At 33.5% G+C, this 16,730-nt stretch overlaps 1 protein-coding gene across 7 annotated transcripts; it reads right to left on the bottom strand.

The window, feature by feature from the left end:
• Positions 1-181: 181 nt before the first annotated feature.
• LOC148629444 (uncharacterized) lies at positions 182-16,272 on the bottom strand. 7 transcript variants are annotated; one of them, XM_088551269.1, is made up of 9 exons: positions 16,058-16,268; positions 14,545-14,658; positions 14,187-14,240; positions 13,357-13,561; positions 9,368-9,511; positions 8,845-8,895; positions 7,967-8,120; positions 7,633-7,746; positions 182-341 (listed from the first exon to the last, which is right to left on the bottom strand). In XM_088551269.1, the coding sequence occupies exons 4-9, from the start codon at positions 13,527-13,529 to the stop codon at positions 309-311; spliced, it is 669 nt and encodes a 222-aa protein (XP_088407395.1). In that variant the 5' UTR covers positions 13,530-13,561; positions 14,187-14,240; positions 14,545-14,658; positions 16,058-16,268; the 3' UTR covers positions 182-308. The 7 variants fall into 7 exon arrangements, with proteins under 7 accessions (XP_088407395.1, XP_088407380.1, XP_088407386.1 ...); XM_088551254.1 differs by having other exon boundaries at positions 13,357-13,557; positions 14,187-14,658; XM_088551260.1 differs by lacking the exon at positions 14,545-14,658.
• Between the last annotated feature and the right edge of the window lie 458 nt (positions 16,273-16,730).

Raw genomic sequence — 16,730 nt, 5'->3', positions numbered from 1 at the left:
TAGGTAAAAAAGAAGTTTTCTTTTTGATGTATCATTGAATTTTATTTTTGTATCGTAGGAATGGTTATACAAAGAAGCAGGGCAAGACATATAAGGTATTCCTATACACTATCACCAGGAACACCATATAGTTTGCATATATTTGGCATCAGGTTTCTCTATTGCTACTAAAGAAAGGAAATAACAGTCATTGAAACATAATATTTATATAAATTTCCAAATGGATAGATCTAAAAATTATGTGAGAAATCGAGGCAACGCAGAACCGTATTCATGTCTTCTGTTTTGTAAGCACCAACCAGCCGGCTTCACTTCAGTGGTTTATCCATTCTGGCTATTTTCTGAAAATACAAATATGTTTGATAACTCTCTGAAGTATAGCCGGAAGTTCAATGTCAATGAAAGTTTTTTTTTAACTTAAAAAGGCTATAAGTCACTGGTCACTTAAGTTCATAAGGTTTACGTTATTTTAAGAACATACAAAGATATACAGATTTTAGTATGGTCCACTGTTTATGTTTACGGTACATCCGAATATGTTAATATTTTTTTTATGATGTAGACTCGTAGTAATTCAGTCAAAAAAATTTGCTTATATTAATAGTTTGTCCCTTTTTAAACTGCGTTTTAATTTATATTAGAATTTATAAAATTTATTGTAATTGTACAATTTTAAGGCAATACTATAGTTATCTACGATAATATCCATTATAGTTGTCGCAATTTTATCGCGAGGACGCTCTACGAGATAAGCATGAGAAACCCCCTCTCGTTGAAAAAAAATAATCTCATAATATAGATGATTTAACTCCCTGAAGTACCCAATACGCTCTTGGACGAAACCGAAGGGTGTACATGGTACTAAAGGGTGTTTTTAAAATCTCAATATCTACGGATATTAACGTGGATAACGATTTTATTCCCTGGTCTTTGCCCACAATTGAAACAAGTATGTAACGCTAAAGTGACGTTTTTCTTACTTTTAGTAAAAATAAATATGAAAAATCGAAAATTTGGATATTCTTTTGCAAAATGCATACACCTACCAAATATTCAACATTTGGGTGCACTATACAGTTATATTTATACTCGGCGTCACATAAATAACATACTGTTAAAATTTGAATAAAAATATTTTCTACGACTTTATTGGCACCTACCGTCATTTAAATTGTCTTAAATGACTTGCTCATTCGTTTAGCCAAAGGCTTCTCCCTAAACAAGTCGCTTATTAGCTTAAATCATGCGTAACAAATCCTTACGGGAAAATCCCATACTAATATCCGCCATGTTGGTTTCTACGGGACGATTTGTTTACAAACGAAGTTCGTAAGTTCCCGTCGAACTCCGGTGACAATCGTCTTCTTGATCAACTTCTCGGTATTGTACGTTGTTCGCGTAAAATAAATCCGAGATATCCGAAATAACGCCGAAGTGCATTCTGGGTTCTTCGGTTTTTGGACAAACCATTTAAACGTAAACAACATCTGGTACGAGACCACAATAGTTATAGTTCCTATAATAATAGGGGATTTTTCAAAAATTTTTTAGAAACACTTCCTTTCAGAATTTCTCATACTTTTTGTGCTCAAATGGAAGAGGAATAATGAAATTATTTTAGTAGATGTGTTGAAATGAGAAATTTGACATTTAGGTTGTGATTTGGTGAGGTCAAAAAAGGTCAAGTTTGTGACATCCAGAAGCCATTTTGGGTCATTTTTTAGGGTATCTCTGTGTTTATGCATAAAATTTGAAAAAATAATGGTAAATTTTTGTATATTTTTTATATAAGTTGTTGGAAGGTTCAAATTAACGTCCCTGAAAATCTGAATTGAATTGCGCCGGTGGAATTTTTTTAAATTACAGAAAGGCTATAAAGAAGACAGTGGGAAAATTAATTGTGGTTTCGTGCCTAATAGAGAGGTATGTTTGCATACAAAAACAGCTGATATGGCTACATTTTTATATTGGTGAGTATTTTTATGTTTCATATGTGTAGTAGAGGTACAGTACTATTGAAATATATCAAATTTACTATATTTTGAGGAAATTTTGCATAATTTAGCCATTTTTCAAAAGATAGGAGATGGATATCTCAAATTTGGACTTTTTTTGTGGTTTTGAGGAGTACCAAATCCTCGTTTTGAGAAATATTCCTACTCAATCTTGCTTGAAAAAGTAACTTTACAAAATGGATGCCTTTTTTCAGAAGTACCATCAAAAGCTAGAGGAAAAATGTGCCCTTGGGCTAAATGGAGAGTGTTTTATTTGGACAGGGTCATGTACACCAAATGGCAAATATGGGGTCATAAATTGTAGATTTCCTGGTGCCATTGGGTGGAAATTATTATATGTGCACAGGCTTGCATACATGATACAACATAGGGCTGCACAGTTAGCAGCTGTTGATGTATCACACCTGTGCCACAATACCAAATGCATAAATGTAGCTCATCTGGTGTTGGAACCACATGGTATCAACAACAGTAGGCAAACATGTGTGTCGAAAGGGGAATGTATAGGTCACATTGCCCCCTTTCCCCCTGTTTAGGTAATTTAGGTATTTTAATGGATTTAAAAGAAAATGGGCAGGGGAAAGTGTTCATTTATTCATTAAATTTCATTTTATTCGTATCAATATAAGAAATCTTTTTGAAAGATTTGGGTGGTCCTTAAAAGGACCTTTGATTTTTTTAAGCTGTCTGTCTTTTACTTAGGCATCTTCTTCTTGCAGTATGCATCATGCATCAGCTCATCTGGTACAGGATCTAGTTGCCCTTTTACATAGTCTGGTCTCTTTTTGTGGAGCTCTTTATGAATCTTGTGTTCCTCCAGTCTGACAGCTGTCTGTTGTAACCTTCTTATCTTTACTTCAGGTTTCTGCTCATAATTCCTTTTGTAAGTATACTCTCTGTCCATTTTATCAAAGAAGGTCTCACAGTCTTCGGACACTTTAATGTTCAACTCTTTGCTTTTCATCTTGGCTGATGTACCAGGTCTGTTGTTGGTCCTGTGTATTGCAGAATGAAGTCTGCCTTCCATGTTTTTTCCATGAGTTACATTTTTTGGTAAACTCACACTCAATGCACGATGAACTCCTTCATTTTTATTTGTTGTGTGGAACATTCTCATGCTATTGACTGCTTCCTCACTAAGTATCATTTTCAGTAGTTCTAGCAGTATAATTTCATCAATTTCATCTATTTTCAGCACAGTGATGTTGTAAGTGCTTAGGTAAAAGGATCTAGTCCACCAGTTATCACTGACTGTACCTTTGCATACCACAGACTCCTTAAGGCAAGATGAACAGTCTCCACCATAACACTGGACTGTAGTTGAAAGGATGGTAGGTAATTTTTTACATACTTTTTCTGTGTCCTTGTTATATTCATTCATTAACTGGTTCAATATCATGGAACTGCGACACTTCAAGTCCAGGCTAAACATTTTCTTCAAGTCTTTGTTCTCTTCTTTAGTTTGTCCATGAAACATGGTCTCACTAAACTCAGCTCGCATTCCCGCTCGGAATTGATGTTGGCTTAGATGTACTGGGTCCGCCAGTCTCTGCACTTCCCACATAGGATACAGTACATGTATGGCATCTTCTACTCCTTTAGCGGAACGTGCATCTCCATCTGTTGTGGCATAACGGATAAGCATACCTTGCAGTGCAAGCTGATTTCCAATTTCTTTTCCCATGGCATATTCTGATATTGGTATAGTTCTATGAAGGGTAGCAGTACAGTCTTCATGGCCTGGGCACTCTGCATCAAATCCCTTTCCTCTGAGCCAAGCTCCCTTCCAACATAGCTGGTTTAGTGAAGATGATGCGACTACAAACTGCCATGGAGTATTTTGTTCAATCGCAAGCATCTGTGCCTGTGATGCATTTAACCCTGGTTTCTTCCTGCTGGACCTTGTTGCAGTTGGGTACCTGCCATCTAAGGTCACATCTATCACATTTTCTGGTTGTCCCTTCTTTTTGTTGTATGCCTTCACTTGTTCAACCTTATCTTTCATGTCGTCCTTGTTCTGCTTTACCATAACTTTAGAAATTCGGTCGGTGTTTCTCTGCATACCACTCTTGCATGGAGGTGGAACACTTACACGCGCTAAAATCTCCTGGGTCTTGGTGCTTCCTATTGGACTATCTAGTCCTGCTGAAACTAGCGCAATGTTAGTACCGGCTGGATTTGGCCCTGGCTTGTTGTTTTCAACTTCTGAGTACAACTTTGCTAGTGTTGGAGTCACAAACCAACAGTTTGCACACCGAACTCTGTACATGATACAGGCACCCCATTTTCTGTCACTATGTGGCTCCATCCATGGCCTCTTACAAGTTTTTGGTGTTTCCCTGTGCTGTTGGTACGCCAAGTTGAACATGTCAAACATCTTTTCACTCTCAATAATATGAGAATTATTTGATGTCACCTTTTCTTTGTCTGCTTTCAGGAACCGTGGCCGCAGGATCATACTGGATTTAATCACACCACTTCCATCTTCTTTTACCACTTGTGAGCTGTCAGTCCTGGATACGGAATCAGCTTTGATGTCGTCTTGTTGGTGATCTTGCAGATTCATTCGGATGTAAGCTTTTGACTCTTCTTCATCTGATGAAACTGCATTCTCAAAAACGAGACCTTTCGACCACGGAGTATGACCTTTCTTGAACTGTCCAGCATTACTAACCTTGTGGCTTCCTGCTAGACCAGTTTTGCCTTTGTTGTGTGGAGTATTACCATCAGTAAACATATTTGAATCTTCTTCTTGTATGGTTCCGCAACAAAATTTGGTATGATTTTAGTCTCGAAAGGGCTACTATTTGTACTTTTTGGTTCTTTTGATAGTTTAGGTGAGAATTTCTAGATGCTGACAATGTTTACTTAGTTCTAATAAGGCTCAGGGTGCAGTCTTTTACTCATTAGATCAGATAATTTGATCCTAATAGGATACTAGACTGCCCCCTGAGTGATGGGGGGTTTTCAAAGAATCATCAAAAGAAAGCCAATATGGTGGTTTAATTCCGTATTATTGATAACAAATATTTGATTTGGGATTGTTTTTGTACTTTTTAAGTAGATACTAGTAAAAAAAAATAAAATGCCTTTAGAAAAAAAAAAAAAATTAAATTGACCATTTTTGCACCACTATATTATAATTTTCGTTCTTTGAGACCCAAATGTGATAAATCAATTTTGTTTTCTTTAAAATGTGAAGAAAAAAACTTGCTGTGATGAAAATTTCCTAAAATACCTGTGTAATTATTCAAAAATTTTCTTATCTGAAGAACTTTATGTATGAGTATGCAACCCTGAGCCTTTAGATTATTGGTCATATTGCCACCTGTAGAAAATAATTATTTACACAAATACTTTTCAACTTATCAAGAATCTGTAAATTGGGGCTGTTTTCTGAATTATTAAAGTAATTTACAATATTTTTTTCTATTTTTTTTATGAAGTAGAAGTATTTTTAATTTTAGCTTCATTTGATTCAATTCTATTTTTTTCCATATTTGGAATTTGAAAAAAAAAATTAAACCACTTTAAAACTATTTTGATAAAAGAAAATTTGTAATTCAAATACTATAATTATCCAAGAGAAAAAAACACTTTAGTTTGTGAAAATATCTCCAAAAGTAAAAAAGTTATTGCAATATTGATAAAAGTGGTCATATCTAACTTTTGGAATTTTTCAGATAAGAAAGAAGAGCTGCAAACAGTTTTGGGTAGCTGTCTTTGAAGCTGGTTTGTGGACATGATAATGAACCGATTTGATCGAAACTTTGCAGAATGATTGGAAATATGATGAAATAACAGAAAATGGTTTTTTATTACAGTATTTTAACTTTAGCGCATCTAATAGGTACGAGACCACAATTATCTGCCCTTAGCTTTTCGTTGTATACGAATATAGTTCCTATAATAATAGGGGATTTTTCAAAAATTTTTTAGAAACACTTCCTTTCAGAATTTCTCATACTTTTTGTGCTCAAATGGAAGAGGAATAATGAAATTATTTTAGTAGATGTGTTGAAATGAGAAATTTGACATTTAGGTTGTGATTTGGTGAGGTCAAAAAAGGTCAAGTTTGTGACATCCAGAAGCCATTTTGGGTCATTTTTTAGGGTATCTCTGTGTTTATGCATAAAATTTGAAAAAATAATGGTAAATTTTTGTATATTTTTTATATAAGTTGTTGGAAGGTTCAAATTAACGTCCCTGAAAATCTAAATTGAATTGCGCCGGTGGAATTTTTTTAAATTACAGAAAGGCTATAAAGAAGACAGTGGGAAAATTAATTGTGGTTTCGTGCCATCTCCTAGCAACCCGATCACTGTAAACATGGCCGACTTTTTACAATGTAAATATTGGCACCAAGAATTAAAATCTGACCGGAATTTAACGATTCAATATTTAGGGAGAAGCCGTTTGGCTAAACGAATGAGCAAGTCATTTAAGACAATTTAAACGACGGTAGGTGTCAATAAAGTCGTAGAAAATATTTTTATTCAAATTTTAACAGTATGTTATTTATGTGACGCCGACTATAGGCGCACTGTTTCGCACACCAAGTTGACCCGGTCAAATTTTGTAAAACTTAATATTAAAGGTTGAAATTTGGTGGATATATTATTTAAAAATAGTTCAGCATTTATACATAGACAGATGTAATATATGAAATGGTAAACAGGTGTAATTTAAATGAAGAATGATATCCAAAACGTTTCAATGTCCTGTCGTATTAGGTTCTTTTCCTAGCATTAGCTGGCTGATTTTTGAAATACCTTATTTCGCACGAACTCAAGGAACTAAAATTGTGAGGAAACGAATCGAAAGGGTGTTATTATTTTTACCTGCTTTCATCCTGTGCTAGTGTTAGTGTCTAAGTGCCTGATATTTTATAAAACATAGTGGAAAGGCGCCCCAGATTTGTACAAAAACTCAATAATATTTTTTCAGTATGTTACCATAGTTACAGGATTTTATGACAATAATCACTAAATTACTGATAAATTGCTTCACACACCAAGGATTAGAAAATATGTAATTTTATGAAAAAAAAAAACAAAAAAAAACAAAACAAAACAACAACTTAAAATTCCTGTGTGGACTGCCTCAAAACGGCTTTATTTCAACAAAATGAGACCAAATTTTCAGTACTACCTTTATCTTTCATAATAAGAGAAATCGGCCGCGCTGCCGCGTCACAAGTGTGTGACGTCGACGTGGGTCATCTGCATAATTAGATCAGGAATTCCATTTTTGAAGACGTAGTGACATTTTCATCAAAGCACAGGACATGAGGATATTATAGGGTTTCATGGAATGAAATCAGGAAAAAATGATGAAGTGTAATAAGACATAAAAGTGCTCATACAGAATTCATGTTTTATTAGCTAACACCGTCCGGGTTTTTTCAACACGTGCCATCAAGCAATCGAAATCCTAGATTTTTACAAAGCCGGGGACGATAGATTAAATCTTTTCGTTTAGGTATCGTCATTGTTAAAAGGAATCCAATACCATCGTGTTGATTTTAGTCAGGATATCAATGTAGGGTTGTAGACTCATAGGCATTGCCCCAAAGTTGTCTTTTACAGTAATATCACAATATTTGTTACAAACCTACCGATTCACCTATTGCACATTTTACACAGCAGGTAGAAGTACTTGTTACTTCGTATCCTTGTCGATAATATAGTCGTCTAGCCGGGTTGGTCCATACTACTTTCAAATACATGTACTACAAAAGTGCATCATGGTTAATCGCTAGTGTCATATTATCAGAAAGCTTCTTTTTTAGTTCTTTTAATCATAAAGGAAATCATGATAAGCAAATTATGTATTTATTAATTGGAACTGACTACTTTGAATTCACATATGGATATGCCCCGCATGTCTGGAAGCTAGTGTCGTTTTATAAGACCATGATCAATTTAAGAAACCATAGAAAGTGTAATTACCTTCATTCCGTTTTTCTTTGCGTCCTCTTCAGCTAAGTCTAGTAAAACTTTTCCAATGCCCTTCCCTCTGAATTTGTCTTCAACACAGATATAGTCAACACAACAATATCCTTCAGCAGCCTTGTCAATCACGACACAGTCTAGACACATCATACTACAAAACACAGATATAGTCAACACAACAATATTCTTCAGCAGCCTTGGCAATCACGACACAGTCTAGACACATCAAACTACAAAACAGATTTTATAAATCTTACTTCATCATTTTTTTTTGTTCTTTGAATCATTTTGTCGCTTTACCTAATACAATCCACAGCTTTAATATTTTTACCATTGTAAGTAAGGTTAAGGTTATCAACAAGCTAAGTTATACAATAGACAAATCTGGGTTCCTTACATTGTATTTTAAGTCATTTTAATTTTTTGTTTGTTTTGCCATGATGAAAAAACTAGAAAGATAAACAGTTTAACAAGAAATCAAGTGTCTTTTGTTGTATTTTTGTTTGTTTTTACATGGAAATATTTTAAAAGTAGAAATGTAATTTTATAAATAAACATGGGTATTTAGTATTGAATTGTTAGGTAAAATCATATTTTTCGCTTATTTTCAAGATAAAAAAATTAACCGTCTTGTAAAGCCCTTGGCCCTATATACAAATTAAGCAGACATACATAAGGAAAATACAAATATAAACACAAAACTTAAACAAAACAAAGCAAAATAACACAACACAACAAAAAAGTCACAACGCAAAACTAACCCTTTTAACATAAACAACCGAAAAACAAAACAAAACGAAACAAGAAGCAACTAACAAAATGCAGGCAACACAACAGTTAGGGACATTTATATTTCATTTTTTGCATATTCTTACCCACACATATCGCAGCATCCAAACCCTGATGGAGTGTCTTCACTTCTTTCCCTGATTGCAAACATAGAAAAAAATTAATATTACGCATCTAATTTTGTACATTACTTTGATTTAAAACGAGTAAATTCATTTGCATGTCAAAGTTACTGACTTAAAAGCAATCTATTCATTTTTTTTACATGAATGTCGACGAGATGTTAAAAAAGTGTTATTGAGGATCAATGCCTTTCCTATGTGATCATGATACAACAGCGATGACTTCCTCTCACAGATAGAATTAAATATTGCATAACATTAGCTAAACCGCTTGGGTTCTATTTTCGGCTGGTATTGTGCATTTTGTATATCGTATACAACCATTACAAAAAAATTGAAGTATACCCACTATTTTATGCAAATGGAACCAGTTTTATTGATGGCATCAGTTCTAAACTAAAAAAATATCCTGTCATATAATAACATACAATTTGTCATTCCGCAATGTATCACCGAAGAACATTATTTTCCTTTTTCAGGTACGTACGGAAATTTCTTTTCGTCTCCTCGGTACCGCAGACCACATATACCAGCTCTTTCTCCATTATACTCAGCCACAGCATTACGTTCATAAAATTCTTGTGGGCGCCCTTTACAGTGGTTTTCATTGTACTGAATAAAAATTGGTAGGCTAAAATATAATAAAAGTAAACGTAAATAAAAGTTACTTTTTTGTTTTTAATTTTTTTTATCACTTAAAACTTAAGTACTTTAATAAATAGTCTTCGACAGCTTGATCTTTTCATTGTACCAAGAAGACTATTGTTAGTACTAGTTAGCCTATTTAATTATACTGTCCTGAAACTTTTCATTGGGTTAAAGCAGATGACCGTAACGGTTGTTACGATCATTCCAAGATGGAGGATGGAAATTTGGGTAAAAATAGTTTTCTTTAATAATAAAGAATATTTTTTCTTCAATAATAAAGTTGTCTTTTATAGCTATTCAACAAAATAATTATGACAAATAGTTAGTAATTCATAAATGCAAGATGTTTGAAGCGGGAAGCAAATGGGTAATATGTATGAATAACAAGAAATTATAAGGTAAAAACATCGGTGGTATATCCGTAACAGAACAAGAGACTGAAGATCGGGATGACTGTAATATGTTTATTTGGAACGAAATACCAGAAATACGCAATATCGGCAAAAAATGTACCGAAGCATGAACATAGAAAGACAATTAAAAGATATCAAAACCAAATACATAGCTATAACGTAAAACAGGGGTATAGCCAGACACTTTGAAAATGAGGGATGCCAGCCAAGGTTCACTATTTGCCATTTTTTGTCGATTTTGCATAAGAAAATCACATATTTTTTCCAAAAAATAAGAGGGGTGCCAACCCTCTGCACCCTTCAACTAGTTCTGCCAGTTAAAGCAAGAAGCAGAGACGATATATACATACACAATGTAGAATGAAATACAGTTAGTTTAGGCAATATGTCTATACAAGATAAAACTGAAAATATCAATGCATATTATAATTTTGATATAATTTATTACGTCATTTGTTCTCAATTCATAGATCGAGTAATTAAGGTTGCACTATACAAATGGGATTGAAGTGCATTGTTTCGTACACAAAACTGACCCGTCTAATTTGATAAAAATAAAAGGTGAAACTTGATGGAAATATTGATTGTCGGTAGTAGAGCATTCGTACATAATAGAGGCACTACTTGTGAAGGTAAAGAGCTGTAAAATGCATGCTTTAAGCTAACCAGAAAGATTCAGGTCTTCACCTGATTGGGTTCTCTTCCCTGCACCAACAAAAATGCAAAATTTCGCACGAACGTTAAGAATTACAATCATGAACAAATGAGCAGAAAAGGGTAAACTCTTTATTTGTTTTTTTTTACAATAATACCATGCCAACAGACTCTTTTTGGCAGTTTTTTTCAGGGACTGGTATTTTAGAAAACCTGTTTTTTGACAATTAATATTGGGAAAGCATACAAAATTTGTTATGCAAACTGATGTATATTTTTATTATGTTACCATGGCTACAGATTTTCATAACAAAATAGAAAAAAATATCTTTTTTTCATGGATCTCCATAATGTAAGGTTTTGAAAAATATATATTTTTTTTATAGGAAAAAAATGTTGGATTTGCTTGTGTAAGTGTCTCAATATAGCTTTATTTCCACAAATTGTCATAAAGTTTTATCCACTGTGACCTATCCATATAGTGGAACCTGAAATACGTGGGGCTTCTGCATTTGTTGCATGATTTCTACAGCAGAGAGTGAAAATATTGAAAGTAATGGTTTGCCAGTGAATAATTACTTAGAGTAGCATCAATTTAAACCACCTCGAGAAGAAAATGATAAACAATGTCAGAAATATTAAACTATTACATTTATGAAGACTAGACTATCCACAATGGGACAACACCACTTCTGTTTGAAGGTTTCATAGAAATATTTCATTATGTTCTTTCATGCAAGGCTGAATTTTTTACATAAAGTAAATTAAATTCAAATTCTAAGATTTAAATTGCTCCGACCTCGATCTTCAATGAAAATAATGATTTCGCCCCTTTTCAACTGAACGTTACTCCTGACTAGTGTACCAGTACCAGGGAGTGTAATATTAAGTCCCTGCAAGTACAGAGGATATTACGAACATGCTCATTTTTCATTTGTGATAATTTTATTTGATAACTCATAAAGGTTTTTGCTGAAGCTTCCTCGTGTTCTAAATCTTTTTTTGCCAAAATTAAAACTGACCTATAAAACATATTGTCCGTACCAGAAAAGCTCCCTTAAACTCACCTATTTTATACTACGTATTGTGTCAATTCTCCATGTAAATTTCTTTATTTCAAAATCCGTAAGACAACAGAAATTAAATTATATTTCAATTATTATCAAAGTCATACACCTGTTTCGACACCTGTGTTACGAGTCGCCGAACTATGTAAAGATTAAAGAAGCCGCCCAAGCTATCTCTTGGTCATAATTAAGTCTACTGGGCTTGTTTATTAATATAACCCGCGGTAAAGAAAGAACGATACACAGAAAGTCTCTATTTTAGTAGTACCATCATGTTCAAGTCCAAAATAATGTGCAAAGTAGTTGCGTATTCACCACGCGGGAATGTTTGCCTAACGAAAATGAATAGCTGATAGAAAACAAGACGAACTTAAATCTTTTTACTTCTTAAACACAATTATTGCACCCATACACAGATCAGTGGACCACTCTGCATCATATAAACAAGCTATTTTCGAAGATGTACCGATTTTTTCGGGCACGTCTATACATTTTCAATGTACCCAAATAGAGATTGAGAACCAAAGGTGTAGCATTTCCATATATGGTAATAGAGCGTTACTTCCGGTTTTAATGTATGCATATCAATTAGGTCTTCGTGAAAACACAAATAAATCATTCTAATTTTATTTCGCGTTAAGCCGGCGAGGAAACATTTGTAACATGTACCTAATAAAACATACTGTAGTTTTATAAATATAAACATTTAAAAAATGATTTTTTTTTTTGCGTCACGTATCCTTTAACAGACATATTTTTTTCTTGGCTGAACATAAGATGCCATCAAACTAAATGAAATTTAGCAATATATAATGTCAGACAGAAAAAAATTTCATTTTTTGGTATATTTTTTAACATGCATTCTTACTATTACATAAAACTACACTAACATGAACCAATCGATTTATGTATAGCAAGTGAATTTACCACACGAATCTGTTGAATCTCCACAAAAATACCACTTAATATTCTCATATTATTTTAAACCAACAATATTGCCTACTGCACGCGACAGCCATACATGTACATTATCACGATGTTTCTGCATTAAAACATGGAGGTACTTTGCTGTTCTGCTGTTACGTTCAGGATTTTTTTTCCAGGGAAACATCAGTAAAGTCTTCAAAGATGGATCGCCGAATCCATTGATTCAACTTGCTTAATACATTTAGATGTCAACACCGCTTGTAGTAGAAGCCATTTGGAATGAATTTATTAAGTACACCAATTCCAACATTATTCAGTGAAATCTTCTGCAATTCAACGTTTATCATTATAGTAAAGTACCAACTCTCATCAAAACATATTTTTGTTTCTCATGTTACGCACATCTCTTGTCACATGTTACGGTAATCTTTAGAAAAAAGAAGATTCTTCGTTACGATTATCCTGCCGATATTTTTACCTTGTAATTTCTCATTAATCATACATTTTACCCATATGCTCCCGCTTCAAATATTAAGAATTTATGAATAAATAACTATTTGTCATATCTATTTTGTTGAATAACTTGAATGGACATCTTTATAAAAAAATATTCTTACCCGAATTTCCATCCTCCATCTGGGGATGACCATAACGGTCGTTACGCTCACCCGCTTTACCACGATGACTTTTGCGGACGGAAAATTCCCGACCTTCGTCTACTCTTGTAATCTAAACAATAATACAGCAATTAGATTTGAAAAGAAAACCTTGATTTCTTTGTTGCATGTAGAAGTTTATCTTTGAATGCTTCTGTTATCAAACGTCCAAAAAACTTCACGTCCTCAGGAGTGTCTGTCAGTGTTCTTACTGTAATGGACCCTGATTTATACAGCTCCTTAGATTCTGTTGTTGGTTTGGGTTGGTCGGTTACAGTTGTCATTCTGTCTCTAGGACCTCCTTCAGAGGAACTAACTTAATGTAATATTAAACTTGTTATGACGATCATTTCTAAATATTTAGATCCCACAATTGTATTACAACCAGGCTCAAAATATTCAAAACAATATTAAAATATACATTCAAAACATTAAAAAAACAGTTTGAAATCAAAATAATACCAACAAACCTATCAATAAAACGGAGACAGAAAGGAACTCAGAAATGGGCCTACTATGTTAATTATGACACTGAGCATGCAAGACCAACAGTTACATGAGATCTGAAAAATCCTAAGGTCATTTCTTGTTTACTTTATCCATGAAAACGCGGTGAATTAAAGTCCTTAAAGGCCTTACTCTGTATTTAGATTGATATAATTTATAACATTTGTATGAAATCGCTTCATTGATTTAATACATTCTACTAGGTTCACATTCCAGGACAAACAGTTATAAACAGACAAAGCGCATTTAATACCACATGCAAATATTAAAGGTTAAATATAACCTCATGTATACATTTCTAAATATCATTGCATGAAACATTATTATCGTTTAACATTTAACAGGAACTGTTAAATATTTTCATTTAATTGATACTTCGACCCACTCCCAATTCAAGTTAAGGCGTATACACGAATGATAAAAAGAATACTTACCAGTTGTGACCAACTCCTCGCTTGAATAAGTGGCTATGGCAGTGTGTACTTATACTGAACATTGATTTAAAGGATATAATATTTAAATGAACAATGTAAATATAAAATGGACGAAACATAAAGGCCATACAACATTATAAATTAAGAATAATACAGCTCGACTCGGGTATGCATCTGTGGAGCCCTTAGTCGAAATTTTACAAATGAAATAAAACAGATAAGATGAATGAAATTTATACAACTTTTCATATGATTATTTTGGAAAATGATAGTATAGTAAAAATATCTCTCGATTCAGTTTTCTTTCGACAACTCATTGTTAACATATAAAGTTACTTCAACATATGCGATGGGATACTTTTCGTTTGTTCAGAAATGGGATCTCCCATTCCTATCAATATTTTCCTTGTACTTAGTTGTCTTTAGTTGTCATTGTGGTCACTATTGTCATAGTGATTAATCAATATTAACTCTATAAAAAAATAAAAATTGTGTGGCACATGAACATGATAGGAATTGATTCCCTATTGTTGTGTGTGAATATTCATTTTTAACATTTCTTTTTGGGAATTTGAACTTATCTGATATCTTTTTATTCAGAAATATTTTTTGACTAAGAATGCACTATGAGTTTGGGAGATAACTTGTGTCAAATCAATAATCAATCAAATACTCTTTGCAATTTGGTTTGTTGTAATGGGAAAACCACACATTAATTATTGCGAATTTTTGTTTAGTTTGACCTGTCAAACACTAAATTAATAACGTTCTTATAGTCGTCATCATGAACTTGTGGATCGTTACGGTGTATCCAACTGCACCATAAAACTGATTTGTTCAACGTGTTATAGTTTTTTTCCTCTTTCGTCTACCCCAGACATGACTTTTTATGAGGAACAAAAAACAAAAAAAAAAAAAAAAAAATGAAAAAAAAAAACAAAAAAAAAACCAATAAATAATGTTCATAATATGGATAATCATGCCATGGTATTTCAAACAATGGAAATCAATCACAAAATTTAAAAAGTCAAAGTAAGAACTAAATATTTCATTCGCCAATTGAATGAACAGTTAAAGATGTTAATACACTATAATAAAATATATAATGAGCAAAATTTTCTGTCAACAAATGACCTTCTTCAGTGCCTTAAATAAACTCAGTGTGTATGAAAGTAAATGGTCTGTATTTAGCCTTATTTCCAAATTCAAACCATTTACCAAAGACCACGAAATTTGGTTCCCAACGAAGACGAGATTCGCTTTGACGTGTGTATTGAAAACCTCAAAACCACTCATTAAAAAAATTGTGTTTTAATCCACGAAAATTGGTATCCATGAATTAAAGTACCTTCACAGTATGATACAGTATGATGCGGTGTACAAATCTCGGTTATCATAGTGCGATCGAAGTTTTAACAATGACGGCCATAAAACTTCTATAGTGATGACTTCAATCTTAGGGCAACATAATCCTGTTCCAGAAGCCTAATTGTAAAAAGTCTAGCGTTGTACAAAAAAGTCCGTGTTGTTAAGACAAACTCTGATAATAAAGTTGTGATATGAAAACTCCGTAGACAGGTGCTGAAGAGATTGCCACAGATGAAACAAAAATCGACAATACGGAATGGAAAGTCCTCGAATAGTTCGAATTTTCCCTTTCCCATCGATATTGAAGTGTAGGTCAAGATGTGATGCTAACTTAAAAGTATTTGTAGTGTCCTTTATCTCAATTTTTTTGTGTAGGTTCCATATTGTAACGATTTCGCCCGTTCTACCGAGTGGCATACATGTATAGAAGTACAAAGGACTCGACCGAAATGTTTAGAATTTGCGTGGGTCTTTGTATCGGTATTAGGGCGATAGATACAGACCTTTCTATACGTTTACATATCTACATGCACGTATCTTCCCAGTATCAATTTGATCCGATGGAGCAGTGTAGATGTAAATCCGATTACAGATGTAAATTAAGCAAAACATTAAAGTATGCCTCATAATTCCTCAGAAGGACATTAATTCATATTCATCTGTCTAGGGTAATGGCGTTTTAGTGACACGTAAACAAATCTATTGGGACTTCCGGGTGAAGATTGACTCAACCAGCCAGATGGCTAATTTACATATACATTGACCGTACCAGGCTCAACTCTGAGCATAATCTTGGCTCTTACATGGTGGAAGGTTGACATTTTCGAGTCTGGAAACAAATAGATCTCAAGATCTGTTCTGCTCTTGCAGAACTGAGACAAACAGTCTGCTGGAACTAGAAATGCTGCGTTCTTTTACTCATTAACCAATCAACACACGTATTTCGGGGACAATCGATGGTGTGCACACTCCCGCAAAATTCAAGTACACAAAGTACACATCAAATAAACAATGGTTGCTGATGTAAACAAACGGACTTCCAAAATCCAAAATTTGGATGGTTATAAGCCATTTCTAAATATCCACACACAAATAGAATATATTAGAGGTAAACATATTTAATAAATAGCATTATCTTTCATTCAACCAACTGGGAATTCTAAGAGATTTTATAGA

The sequence above is a fragment of the Perna viridis genome, chromosome 1, assembly GCF_037379345.1.
Source record: "Perna viridis isolate PV_CMFRI_1.1 ecotype Kerala chromosome 1, ASM3737934v1, whole genome shotgun sequence".
Lineage (NCBI taxonomy): Eukaryota > Metazoa > Mollusca > Bivalvia > Mytilida > Mytilidae > Perna > Perna viridis.
This window is presented reverse-complemented; position numbering and strand designations above follow the sequence as displayed.